General features: G+C 53.0%; 1 protein-coding gene across 11 annotated transcripts in view; it reads left to right on the top strand.

Annotated features, from left to right (window-relative positions):
* Positions 1-10,436, top strand: part of SGSM1 (small G protein signaling modulator 1) — a 37,985-nt gene extending 27,549 nt beyond the window's left edge. For all 11 annotated transcript variants that reach the window (XM_038187539.2, XM_038187538.2, XM_038187536.2 and 8 more), the window contains 7 exons: positions 301-885; positions 1,070-1,194; positions 2,420-2,502; positions 2,757-2,866; positions 3,136-3,232; positions 3,653-3,820; positions 4,302-10,436. In XM_038187539.2, coding sequence (XP_038043467.2) covers positions 301-885; positions 1,070-1,194; positions 2,420-2,502; positions 2,757-2,866; positions 3,136-3,232; positions 3,653-3,820; positions 4,302-4,390 — 1,257 coding nt within the window. In that variant the 3' untranslated portion in view covers positions 4,391-10,436. The remainder of the gene's footprint in view (positions 1-300; positions 886-1,069; positions 1,195-2,419; positions 2,503-2,756; positions 2,867-3,135; positions 3,233-3,652; positions 3,821-4,301) is intronic.
* The last annotated feature ends 1,933 nt before the right edge of the window (positions 10,437-12,369 follow it).

The following is a 12,369-nucleotide window of genomic DNA, read 5'->3' as shown; positions in this document are numbered from 1 at the left end:
CTGCTGTGGTCTGCACCACACCTTGCTTGGGGAGCAAGGTGCCTCGCTGTGGGGCTTGTGGGCTCTCGGGTGCTTGCTGGCTTCCCACGATGGGGCTGGAGCACTAATGAGCAGTAAGAGCAGCTCGCTGCATACTTGGCAGCATTGTCGATGCATTTGGAGCAAGCATCTAGGGGAATGACCTCTTTAGAGCAGATCTTCCTCCCTCCCTGCCGTTGGGAACATGGGTGTTACATCCCCAAGAGCTGTCAGGTGCAGAGGGCTTGCTCGCTCTGACGGGGCTCTGCTTGCCCTGCGCAGGTGTTCGAGTCGGTGGACGAGGTGGAACAGACCGAAGCAGATGCTCAGCTGGAAGATGGAAAACAAAGCAAGATCCCCAACGGGAACGTTCCCAACGGCACGTGTTCGCCTGATTCTGGCCATCCCTCTTCCCAGAACTTCTCCATTGCGTCGGGATTCTCGGAACGCAGCTTCAGCAACGAGGACAGCGCCCTGGAAACCAACAAGTCCTCAGCCAGCTCGCAGGGGAAGGCTGGTGGGTCCGACACCATGGCCCCGCAGGACCTGGATGGGGCTGCGCAGGAGGAAAAGCTGCAGGGTCAGGACAGCTTGGAGGGTGAATTTCCCAGCGGTGGAAGCCTGGACTTCGTTCCTGTGGGGGAGAGCTCAGCAGGGGTCCTGCGTGGGCGTGATGCCGTGGCCCTGACTGTGGTAGAGAGCTGGGCAGACAGTGAGGCCGAAAAGCAAAGCTTGGTGGAGAGTGAGGACAACCTCTCTGAGGAGCCAGAGATGGAGAGCTTGTACCCGCAGCTGGATTCCCTGGCTGTGACGGATCTGGCCAACAGCGAAGCATCTCCTGTCTCCTCGACGGGTGTCACCTACTCTGTAAGTCTTCATTTCTTCCCTGAGTGGGTTTTTTGGGAGTCTCTCACCACTTCCCTGTGTTTGCCCTGTGCTAATCCTGCAACTCTGTCAACCCAAACTCTGCTCTGTTGCTCCTTTGCCCTTGCATTTTTTTTTTAAATTTTTTTATTTGAAAACAAATCAACTTTGCTTTCATTTTGGGCAGCCGGAGCTACTGGACATGTACACGGTGAACCTGCACCGCATTGAGAAGGACGTGCAGCGGTGCGACCGCAACTACTGGTACTTCACCCCCGCCAACCTGGAGAAGCTGCGCAACATCATGTGCAGGTGGGAGCCGCGGGGCCCTCCTGCAGGGTGCTGGGGCAGGCTCCTGGCAGGGCTCCCCTGAATTTGTCATTACACCGGAGCCTCAAAGCTTGTTCTGGCTGCTGGGTTTGCCTCCTTGGCTTCCTCCTCCAAATCTCTTTGCACAGAAGCGGGGTCTGGCTGAGGAGGAGCCCACCAGCCCTGCCCCGTGCTGCTTTACCCTGTGCCTGCTGCGTGCCAGGGCTGGGCCGAGGCAGAGGGCTCCCTGGGGCTGCCCGGGTGTGAGCACAGTGGAGCCCAGCTGCTCTTGGAACGTGCCTGGAAAAGTGTTTAACGAGGTCTGGTACTCATGAGCAATACTGAAACAACCCAGTGGTTAGTGCCTGCACAGGAGCCCGGGGACAGGAGTACCTGGGTGCCTTTCGGAGTCTCCTTGCTTGCCCTGTGACTAAGAGGTTGCTGTGTGACATTCACCGACCCCGACCAGCTCCAGCTCAGCAGCTGTGGCTGCTGCAGGGGCAGTGGAGGCTAAAACACCATTACTCATCTTGCAAATATGAGGAGAAGCTGCTGTCTCGTTAGAGCTGTCACTTTATCTGGCAGCCGCAGTTGGAGATCTCTGCTGAGACGAGACCTACGATGCAGCAGAATTTGGAAAAGTAGTGGGCAGGATGGAAAGGATCGCTTCCTTGTGCCAGCAGCGGGTTGGAGCCCTTTCTGAACACTTTTGACTTGCTACCAAATATGGGAAGATCTGTGCAGGGCCGATCGCTTCCTGGGACGCTGGGTGCAGGGAGGCGAAGCAGGCAGCGTCGTGCAGGGGATGAATCAAGGGGAAGGGTGAGAATGAGAGAGGCAAAGGAACAAACTCCATCGGTCCCTGCCCTTTGCCCAACCTCCTGCACCTTGCTGTGCTCTCTGATTTCCTTTTTCCCTGCTCAGATCTCCAGGCAGCAGACCTTGCACGGCGTTAATCTCGGGCTGTGCCGTGCGTGGCTTACCTGGAAGTCAGCGCTGGGACTTAATCATTTACAGGCCAGCTGTGGAGCAACGGGGCACGGGCGTGATGGAATAAAGAGGTCTGAAGTGCCCCGATGGCCCCGGCTGTGCGCTGAGGGCAGCTTGTAGGGCACGCCAGCATCACAGGGGTGAAGGCAGGGCACGTGCCAGGGGGCTGTGGCATGGGGTAGGGGCTTAGTCCTGGCCATGGGGAGGGGGCTCACGGCTTTCCTGCCCTCCTTCACAGCTACATCTGGCAGCACATTGAGATTGGCTACGTGCAGGGGATGTGTGACCTGCTGGCCCCTCTCCTGGTCATCCTGGATGATGGTGAGTGGGTGGCTCTGCCCCGCTCTCCAGTGCTGTAGTAGTGGGAGTGCATGGGGGGGATCTGTGGGGTCCCACACCCAATGGGGGGAGCCTTGGGGTGCTTCCAAGGCCCGTCCCTGCCGTGCACCCCTGGCTGTGTGCATGCAGTGGGGAGGGCTGCTGTGTGTGTGTGTGTGTTGCTGGCATGGTCACATTGGGTGCAGATGCTGCGGTGCCCGTGCAGCAGAGCACGACTTTCTGTGTTCCCCTTGCAGAGGCTCTGGCTTTCAGCTGTTTCACGGAGCTGATGAAAAGGATGAATCAGAATTTCCCCCATGGCGGAGCCATGGACACCCACTTCGCTAACATGAGGTCCCTGATCCAGGTAGGGCGCCAGCACAGGGGCAGCAGCCTCTCAGGGCAGTGAGGGGGAGCTGTTCTTGGGATGGGGGCTCCGTGGGGTGGACTGAGAGGAGCTTTTTGTGGCAGGGGGGCTGTAAAGAGAGCCTGGGAGTAACGTGTGGCAGGGCTGCAAGGCAGGGTGAAGCTGGGTGAATGATGGTGCGGGAGGTGAGCAGTGGGAAGGAAGCAGACTGAGGAGTGGTTGGTGCCTCGGGTGTGCACTGATGAGTTTCTTTTTGCTTTTCTTGGCAGATTCTGGACTCCGAGCTCTTTGAGCTGATGCACCAGAATGGTGATTACACTCATTTCTACTTCTGCTACCGATGGTTTCTCCTCGACTTCAAGAGAGGTGTGTGCAGGGAGGGAGGAAGATGAGACCAACAAAGGGGGGTGAAGTCAGGGTCTGCCACACTTCCATGCTTCTCAGTATGCTCTGCAACTTCAGTTGTTTAACTTCATTTTTTTGCTGTGTGCTCCTGTTTTGCTTTTCCCTGGTAGGTTAGTGGCTGACTTTTCTGTCTAGTTCCAGAACCTGTTGCTCCAGAGCTGCTGGTGAGCTTCCAGCAGCTTTATGTCCTGAAGTCTGTACCACCTGCTGCAGGCCAGAATATTTGTCTCTGTAGATGGCTGACTTATTCCTTGGAACAGGTTCTTGTGGGAAGAAACCACCAGCGTGTCTTCCCCAGCGCTGCCGTGGATGCTGTGAGTCAGGGTGGTTGTAAGCAGAGGCTGGTGCAGTGACTGCTGCTTTTCTTTCCTCCCTTAACAGAGCTGGTGTACGATGATGTGTTCGCCGTCTGGGAGACCATCTGGGCAGCTGCACACGTTTCCTCCACACACTACGTGCTCTTCATAGCCCTGGCTTTGGTGGAAATGTACCGGGACATAATCTTGGAGAACAACATGGATTTTACAGACATCATCAAATTTTTCAATGGTACGGCTTGTGTTCTGTTGGGCTGAATTTGTGGCACTGCTCAGGTGCAGGCAGCGTGTCTGGCTGTAGGCAGTCACGTCTCGAACACACTGGTAAATGCTGAACAGAGCAGCATGGTTGTGCTATGCTGGGGCTTGGAACGTGATGTTAAAGAGATCTCCTGCCTCTGAAGGGTTCAGACGATGCCTGGGGGACCATCCTTGGTCACAGCCTGCCTTATCTCTGCTTGAGGGGAGCTGTGAGTGTAGGTGGTGCTTCCTGCAGGTTGTAATCGTGCTGAGATAAGCTCCTTAATGATGGCCCTTCAGAGGCAGGTGTCTGCAAGGGCTGGTGCTTAGGGATTCGGATGTGAGTTCACAGCTCCAGCTGCTGCCTGAAGCTTGGCTGTGAAGCAGAGAGCGGCGAGGCCTGGGGGGGCTCCTTGAGATGCTGGGCTGCTCAGGTATCGCCTCTCTGTGGGCTCCTTCTGTCTGTGTTCCAGAAATGGCCGAGCGGCACAACACCAAGCAGATCCTGAAGCTGGCTCGGGACCTGGTGTACAAAGTCCAGACTTTGATCGAGAACAAGTGAAGGACGTGGAGAAGACGAGGCATCCAGACAAAGAGCCAGGACTCCTCTTCAATGCTTCCTCTCCCTCTCCTTTTTCGTGCCGTGCTGCGCCTGTGGAAGGAAGGCAGTTGGACACAGGCTGCTGTGTAAGCCGCAGGTAGCCCCAGCTCTCCCAGTGCTGTGTGCAGTGGTAGGTCTGGGGGCCCTGGCTCAGATCTTCGCAGCATTCTCCAGTGACTTAACCAAAGATCTGTACAATCACATTTTATTGCTAAAGACTTCTTTGGAAGCAGGACCGGGCAGTGGCTTCCTTGCCTGGCTGCAGCGGAGGTGCGGCACGTGGGTTACCACCACGGCTGCAGAGGCAGCTGCCAGCAGCATCCCAGGTCGGAGCTGGGGGGCTGGGAGAGCTGGGCTGCCAGCCCCCTGGGGGGCTCCCTTTGTTGGGAGGAAATCGAGCTGCTTCCTTCGGCAGCCCTTACCATGGCAGGGGGAAGCTGGGCAGCCCTGCAGGCCCAGGCAGGGCAGGGATGCTGCCAGTACTTGGTTTCTTACATGTGTTATGAGGCTCTGCCAGTAACAGAGGGACTTGGATCACAGAAACTACTCTTCTTTTGGTCTTGTCCCTCAATGCATAGCATTTCCTTTAGTGTTTTTAGGGCTCCATTCTCTCCTTGGGATTTTTACATTGTTTGTTAATACAGTATCTGAGCACACAAGAGTTTTGTTTGGGAATGGATTTTCGGAAGAGCTCCAAGGTCAGCATTGGGTTTCTCTTTCAAAATCCAGCCTCTGTAACACACTCTGAACACTGAAAAATCTGGTCCTAGCCTCATCTGGGAGCTCTAGTCTTGAGGTTTTTGTACCTGCCTTACTCTAGCTGCTTGTGTTAGCAGTCTGGTCTCCTGATCGTTCTTCTGCAACCCGTGTTAGGGGAGAGCACCTTGGAAGGCAAGTCAGAGCTCCTGGCTTATGTGACTGTCCTGACTTTTCCCTCTGAAGGTGCCTGTCTCTTCCTCTGGTAATCAAAAGACCAGCTGCTTACATCCAAACAGTGCAAACAATCCCTTGGTGCCTGCAGGTTTTCTGTGTGCTTACGGGGCTGGTTGCAAAGCCCTCTAGGTCCACTGAAAGTCTCCTGTTAGGTCCTGGTGGGCTGCTTTTACCTGCGAAGGACCAAATAGGCCAAGGTCCCTGAGTGGTCTTTGCTTTTGGAAGATGCACTTCTGTGGCCACCTTTCCTGCAGCGGCTCTCCAGCATTGCACCCCTGGAGCACGCTGCATGAAGTGCCTCTCCAGCACTACCAGCGTGAGAGCTGAGCTGCTGTGCCGTGCTGTGGCTGTGTTACGGAGGGTTTGGATTCATTTTTCAACTCAGGTAATTAAAAATAAAAGGAAAAGGAGAAGTGTGGGTTAGTGGCAGGCCCGGTTCAGCCAGAGGGAGATTCGCCATGGCCACAGAAAGCTGCCCTGAAGGTGTGCTTTCAGCAGTGGGGAAGATGCTGGTCTGTGGCTCTCTTTAAGGGTACTTTCTCTCAAGTTTTGCTGCAAAAATCTGTGTTCCCCCTCCATGCAACGTGTGATGTGTGCGTGCTGTCCTCCTCCCCTCTGCAGGATAAGGGCCTGCTCTCCTCTCGCCGATGGAGCGCTGCTCGCCAGCAGGGCAGAGGGGCCCTTCCCTGCCCTTCCCTTCCCTTCCGTGGGACGCCTGTCCGTGCTGCTGTACTCTGTATTTACTTGTGGCGTGTTAGATGTTGCTTGAACAGAAAAGAAACAAAGCTGCAGAAGAGAAAACTTGCTTCAGAAGTTGTGCAGTGTGCGGTGAAGCAGTGTGAGTAAGTCAGCTACTCCTTCTGCAGCGCTGGGACGCGGGGCTCCCAGCTATCAAAGTAGGGAACGGTGCATCCCAACATCTGCAGGGAGCAGGACTGCAGCAGGGGGTGAGTGATGGGGAGCCTTTCATTTCTTACAAGGCCAACAGGCAAAAGGTGTTACCAGCAGTCTAGGTAGGAAATTGTTTGAAGAAGTTTTCTACATGAAACCTCCAAAGAGTGCTTGGTCTGCAGTCTGCGGTAGCACAGGAAACAAAAGCATTTGAGCTTTGAATCTGCACGTTTCCGTGTGATTCTCTCCTTTTTCCGTAAAGTGGGCAGCTCGTGCCCTCCCTGCCAGCCTGTTCCTGCTCTGTCTAGGTCTTGGGGCAGGCAAACATCTGCCTGCGTAACCTCTTCCAAAGGGGAAGGGAAAGTGCTCTGCCCTTCCCTCTCAGAGGGACGAGCACCAATGGGTGAGCTAAAACACAGTCCTAACAAGCAACATCGCTGACACTTTTATCTTTTAAGCTTCTGTTTTTCTTTTCTTGGTTTTTAAACAAAAGCAGCCAAGAAAATCTGCACAATATTTGCTGTCTGTATTAACTGAGAGTGTCTTTGGGCCGCTCAATAGCAGTGTTTTTTGAATAACTTCTGGGGGGAAAAAAGTATTTATTTATTGATTGTACATTACTGTGTGTCCCTGTATACTGGAGTACGTGAGTGTGCGTTGTTATGCAAACGGAGATATCTCTTTTCAATGTTGCAAACATATCTTGTAAATGTTTACCAGAAAATTGTGTCTATATATAGTATATATATACACAGTATAGAGAGAAATATGTGAATTAAGCGGGTTATTTTTTGAGGGGGGGAGAAGAAATCTATTGCTTCAAGGACCGTGTGGTTTCTCTAGCACCCGTTCCATGATGTGCCAATCTGTCCCTGCCCCGTGCTGGGCCACGTGTGCTGCACGGCAGCAGGAGGCTCGGAGCAGAACCGTCGTGACCTCAGCTCGGCTTGATTTTAGTTCTGACTTTAAAACTGTGGAAAAAAAGGAAAAAAGGAGTGTGGAGGGGGAAGCTTTGTTCCAGCACAGCGCTGAGTGGGGTCCACTTGGGCAGAGCCCTGCCCAAGCTGTGCGGGGTTTTATGCTGGCCCTGGGTCAGTTTAGGATTATATTCTGTGCCCAGCTCTCCTGCAGCCAGGTCTGACCTTCTGGGCTCAGTTTTGAGCGTCAGGACTCACAGCTTCTCCCCACAGCAGCTCTGCCCTTGGTGACCCCCCTGGCAGGAGGCTGTCCCACCAGGAGCTTTGCTTTTTTGTGGAGGTGTGCACTGAAGGGCCTGAGCACCAGGAGTCTGGGCCTCGAGGTCTGTTCCAAGGTTAAAAGTGACCAAAGTCTAAGGAAAGGCTCTTGCTGTCCACCTGGTCACAGGACTCAGCCTCTGCCACCCTGCCCCTCTGCTCGGTGCCATGAGATAAAGCCTTGCTCTGCCCTGCTCAGTGTGGCTGTGCAGCCAGAGGTTTCCTGCTCGTGCTGGGGGAGAAGCCTGCCCATATAGAGTAATCTTGTCCGGCTCCGGGAGAGGGAATGCTTCATCCTCGCAGCCCTGCAGCTGCGATTCACCCCTTGTGAGCTCTGCGGGACCAGGGCCCGAGCTGCCTGGCTCCGCACCGCTGGCATCTCCCTGCTCCTTCACACCCCTGTGCTGGAGCTGCTCAGCTCTCAGATCCTCCCAGATCGTCTCGGTGTGTTTAAACGCTGGCAGGGTTTGAATCCCAGCCCTGCTTTTCCCCGAGGGAGTCACTGATGGATCCTTGCTGCGTTTGAGCTTTCTGCTGGTGCAAGCTGCCAAATAACTCCCGGTACCCATCTCTTTCAGTGTTGCTAATGTGAACACCTTACGAGTTGTCTTTGTTCCTAAATGTGTGACTTTTATAGGAGTTTTTCTTATTGTGTTGGCTCTCCGGATTGCTTAGGTACTGACACTTTTCATGAAGACGGAGAGGGGTTTTTGCCTGGGACCTTCCTGCTGCCACCCTGTGCTGCTCTCATCCAGCCCCTTTCTGAACATCCCTGAACACAGCCAGACACAGCTCGTGTTGTAACCAGAGCCAGCAACACACGTGCAGGTATCAGCAACGCTTCTCACTGATAAATAAAAAACATATCACGAGGAGTGACTGCTCGTAATGTGGTCGCTTGGAATCGTAGTTCTGCTCTGGGCAAGCTGTGAGCCCGTGCCTAAATCCCCCCTTGGAGACAGACACAAGCCTTGCGGCAGGCTTGTGGCCAGGAACAAATGTATGGGATGAGGTTCTTCTTACTCTTTCTTCCTTATTACGTTTATTTGTTTTTAAAAATCTGGATGGGTAGTTTGCCTTTCTTCCCCCGTTTCTTTTGAGTAGTTGGCTAAGTCTCTGCACTGGGAGTTGCTGTGGCACACAGTCCTCAAAACAGATACGGGACCAGTTCTAGGATTCTCATTGTGTAAGCTTACTTTAAAAAACACCTTCCACTATTCTAAACAGCCGCTCTGTACCGGGGCACTGCTGGCTCGTGGTGGCCTCTGAGCCCGTTCCTCAGTGGGACCACGGTGATTGTCATTTCGTCAAACACTTGTCAACTCCATTTGGGACTTTTCACTTCTGGGCACATTTTCTGCATTTTAGTATTGCGTGAGCACAAATTGGAAGTGAAAGAGCACAATTTACAGATGAAGTGACAATTTCCAGCAGTAGGGCCATGCCGTAACTCACCAAAACCACTTTTCAGATTCCTTATAAGCATTTTCGGACACCCTGAAGTAGATAAAATGCCACTTACTGTTGCGTGCTGCTTCAGGCACTCAAATGATCTTCACTCAAGGTCATTATCCTCATGGCCTGCCATGAAGTAAACACACATTGCTGATTAAGGCACCTGAGGTCTTGGTGAGCTGCACTCACCTCATTTATGCTTATGGTGGCCATGGGCCAACGCCACGATCGTTTTGGTGCCGTAGCCACGCTTTCCTACAGCTTGGAGTGCTTGGATTTCTTCTGAACTTTGAATCTTGAATTTCCTGGAGAATGTCTGCCGGTGGAATAGCCATATCCTTCTTTCCATATCCTGCAGGTTTAGTTTACCAATAAGCATATTCAACCTTAAATTCCGGCTCAGTAGTTGAGCAACTTCCTCTTAAAAACTGATCTTGCACACGGAGGCCGAGCAGGGAGCACGGTGGTGGAGCTGTGGGTGATGCCACATGGAGCCAGACCCCAAGCAGGCCCCAGGGGGCTCTGCAGCTCCCCCTCATCAGAGACCCCCACACCCGCTCCCTGCACAGGGCTGGCTGTGGATGGCCACTGCAGTGGGAGGGGTCGGATGGGGGCTGCTTCCCATCAGCTTCTTTGTAGGAATGGGAAAATGCTCAACAGAGAAACTCCTGGGTAAAAAGCTCCACTTATCAGGGTGGGTTTTTATTTGTTTGTTTTTCATAAATCAATGCTAAAGTTTGAACTATGCACAAGATCTCTGAAAGTCCCTGGAATTTTACGAATCGGTGTGGCTTCGCTGCTAGGGAAGGTAAAGAAATAAAAATCCTGACACTGGATACTGAGATACTAAAAATGTCATTTTTGTGAACGCATAAGCAAATCTATTTAAATTCTCAGAAATTCAGTCTCCTCTTAGAGTACAATTTCCAGACACCAGGGAAGGAGAAAGCTGTATTTCAGAAACAGAATTAAGTAAAAACTGTTGAAAATCCATCTCAGATGTAACCTTAGACCCACGATTGTTGCTTCCCTCGTGCTAAAATGTGTTCGGAGAGCTGGGCAGGGTGCGCGGGTGCTGTTGGGCCGTCACCTGCTGCAGCTGTGGTGGCAGCGCCAGGTAATGAACCGAGCTCTGGGGGACGAGGATTTGCCTCTCAACAGCGGGGTGCTGAATGTATTCGATGTTCTGGTGTTAGACTTTTCTGTTGCCCTACACTGAATTGCTGCTTTTCTATGTTGGATGCCATTTTGGTCTCTGGGAGTTGCTCAGCCTGAGGTGAACGAGCACTATAGCTTTTACTCTATTTGTAGAAGTGCTGCTACTGTTCTTAGATTTGAACTCCACACTGTGGTTTGTTTTTTATTATTTTATTCATGCTTTTTTTTTTTTTTAATGTAAACCGTTCTTTATCGTTGTTCAGAAAGAAAAAATTAAAGCTCTATTCTCTATGGTTGATGTATTTTCAGATCAATAAAACCCTGGTTGTTCTTTCCGGCTGTGCAGTCCCTGCTCAGACAGTGGCCGGGGGGTCCCTGATGGAGCCGTGCTGTTGGGATCCGAGCGGCTGCTCCCGAAGGGACGGGGCTGGTGGTGCTGCACCCAAACCATTGGGGCCTGGGGGTACCCTGGGGCTTTTACCCTTGTTTTCAGGACTACCAAGGCTGCAGCTTTGTGCACCTTTGGAGCTGCAGCCCGCATGTCCCAGTTCCACCTTGGTGCCACGTGGCCGCAGCCGCCTGCTGCTCCTGGCCAGAAAGCTGCTAGGAAAAACCACGGCAAAATGGCCCTGGGACAGTTTTCAGTCTGGAACAAGCTCCTGTAGTCACTGCTTGTGTGTCAGTAAATGCTCACCGGTGCTCTTAATGAGCAGTAATTCCACTTAATCTGCACCAAGCTATTCCTGTGCTCTCTAAGCTGCTGACAAGGAATTTTTCAGTGTGAGAGTTGGAGGCAGGCTGAGGTCTCGCAGAGTGTGCTCCTTCTCTCACCTCCTCCCAGCTCCGGGCTGAGGAGGAGAAGGCACGGCGGTGCCTCCTGTCCGCAGCAGCATGGAAAATGGCCTTGGACTTCACCTCCCGAGCTTGCCTTGGTGTTTCCCAGCTCTATCGTGGGACCTTTAAACTGGAGGACAAGTGCCCGTGGGTCCTTGCTGGTGCATGGGGCTGGTGCTGTCTCCCCATGCTCCCAGCAGGTCTGCGAGTTTCAAACAGCCCCGACCAAGTTTAAATGCACTTCTACAAATGGGATAGACGAGAACACGAGATCAGGTGCTCGCTCCAGATTCCTGCCTTTACATACTTATGAGAAGAGGCTTAATTAAATAAAACCTGGTATTTAATTAATCCTTAATATGTTTGCTTCTTGGGGCATGTTTGCTCTAATGGCACAGCACCAGTTTTTAGTGCAGGCTTAATTGATTGCCGGTGAATTCACAGCGAAGAACTTCAAAAGGCTGATGAAGACGCTCCCCAAACATGCATAGCTCGGAAAATGTCAGGGTGGGATTCCACCAGCCCTTATGAATGTGTTAATTACCTGATATTAATTGGCAAGCTAATTACTAGAGGCCAGGTCCCCGATGTGCAACAGCAGAAATGTTCTGCGTGCGTGGAGTGGAGAGAGACAGGCAAAAATCCTGCTGCTGGATGACTGCATGGAAGGAAACTCGGTTCACTCTGGAGCAAAGAGCTTGTGCAGGTTTCCTCACCAGCTCGGTCAAGTGGTGTCAAGCTCAGAGCCTGCCGGAGGCTGGCGGGGTGCCGGCCTTGGGGAGCTTGGGCGTGATGGGGATGGGGGAGCAGCCGAGGGGCAGTGACTTGGTGAGTCCATCGGTGTGGCCGTGAGCCTTGTCCTGCAACGTGGTGGCATGTGGCACCCCCACGGTACCCCGGCTGCAGCAGTGGGAACGGACCAGGCGTATTTATAGCACGCTGCTAACGTGCGTGAACCAACACGTTAAAATGTCAATGCAAAGTGTCTCCAGTCTCAACATCTGCCTCTGCTGAGGTCTGCTCTGCCCTGTTAGCACCTCTAGCTGTGTCTGACTTGTTCAAGGTGTTCTAACACGTGTTTTGGAGCTGCTCCTTTTCCAGAGAAAGCACAGCCGTTGCACAAGGGCTTACCCACAGCTGTGTGTAGCAATCCCTCAGCAAATCCTTTGGCGAGCCCCGTTTTGCACCAGTGCAGCAGAGTTTGTGCAGGCGGTGCTTGCTTCAGGCTGATCCCCCCAAAGGAGCTCTAGCACCTTGCTGACAGCTCTGGGGACAGCCCCTGAAAGCTGTAGTCTTTGCTAGACTGGTGTGCAGTGGCTGTGGTGAGCAATGTACGCTGCGGGCACACCAAGGGGTTGGGAAGGCACCTCACAGCCATGAAAAACAAGCTCGGATACAGAGGACAAAAGAGCAGGGATGTGTCAAGCCACTTTT

The sequence above is a fragment of the Anas platyrhynchos genome, chromosome 16 (assembly GCF_047663525.1).
Source record: "Anas platyrhynchos isolate ZD024472 breed Pekin duck chromosome 16, IASCAAS_PekinDuck_T2T, whole genome shotgun sequence".
NCBI classification, from domain to species: domain Eukaryota; kingdom Metazoa; phylum Chordata; class Aves; order Anseriformes; family Anatidae; genus Anas; species Anas platyrhynchos.
This window is presented reverse-complemented; position numbering and strand designations above follow the sequence as displayed.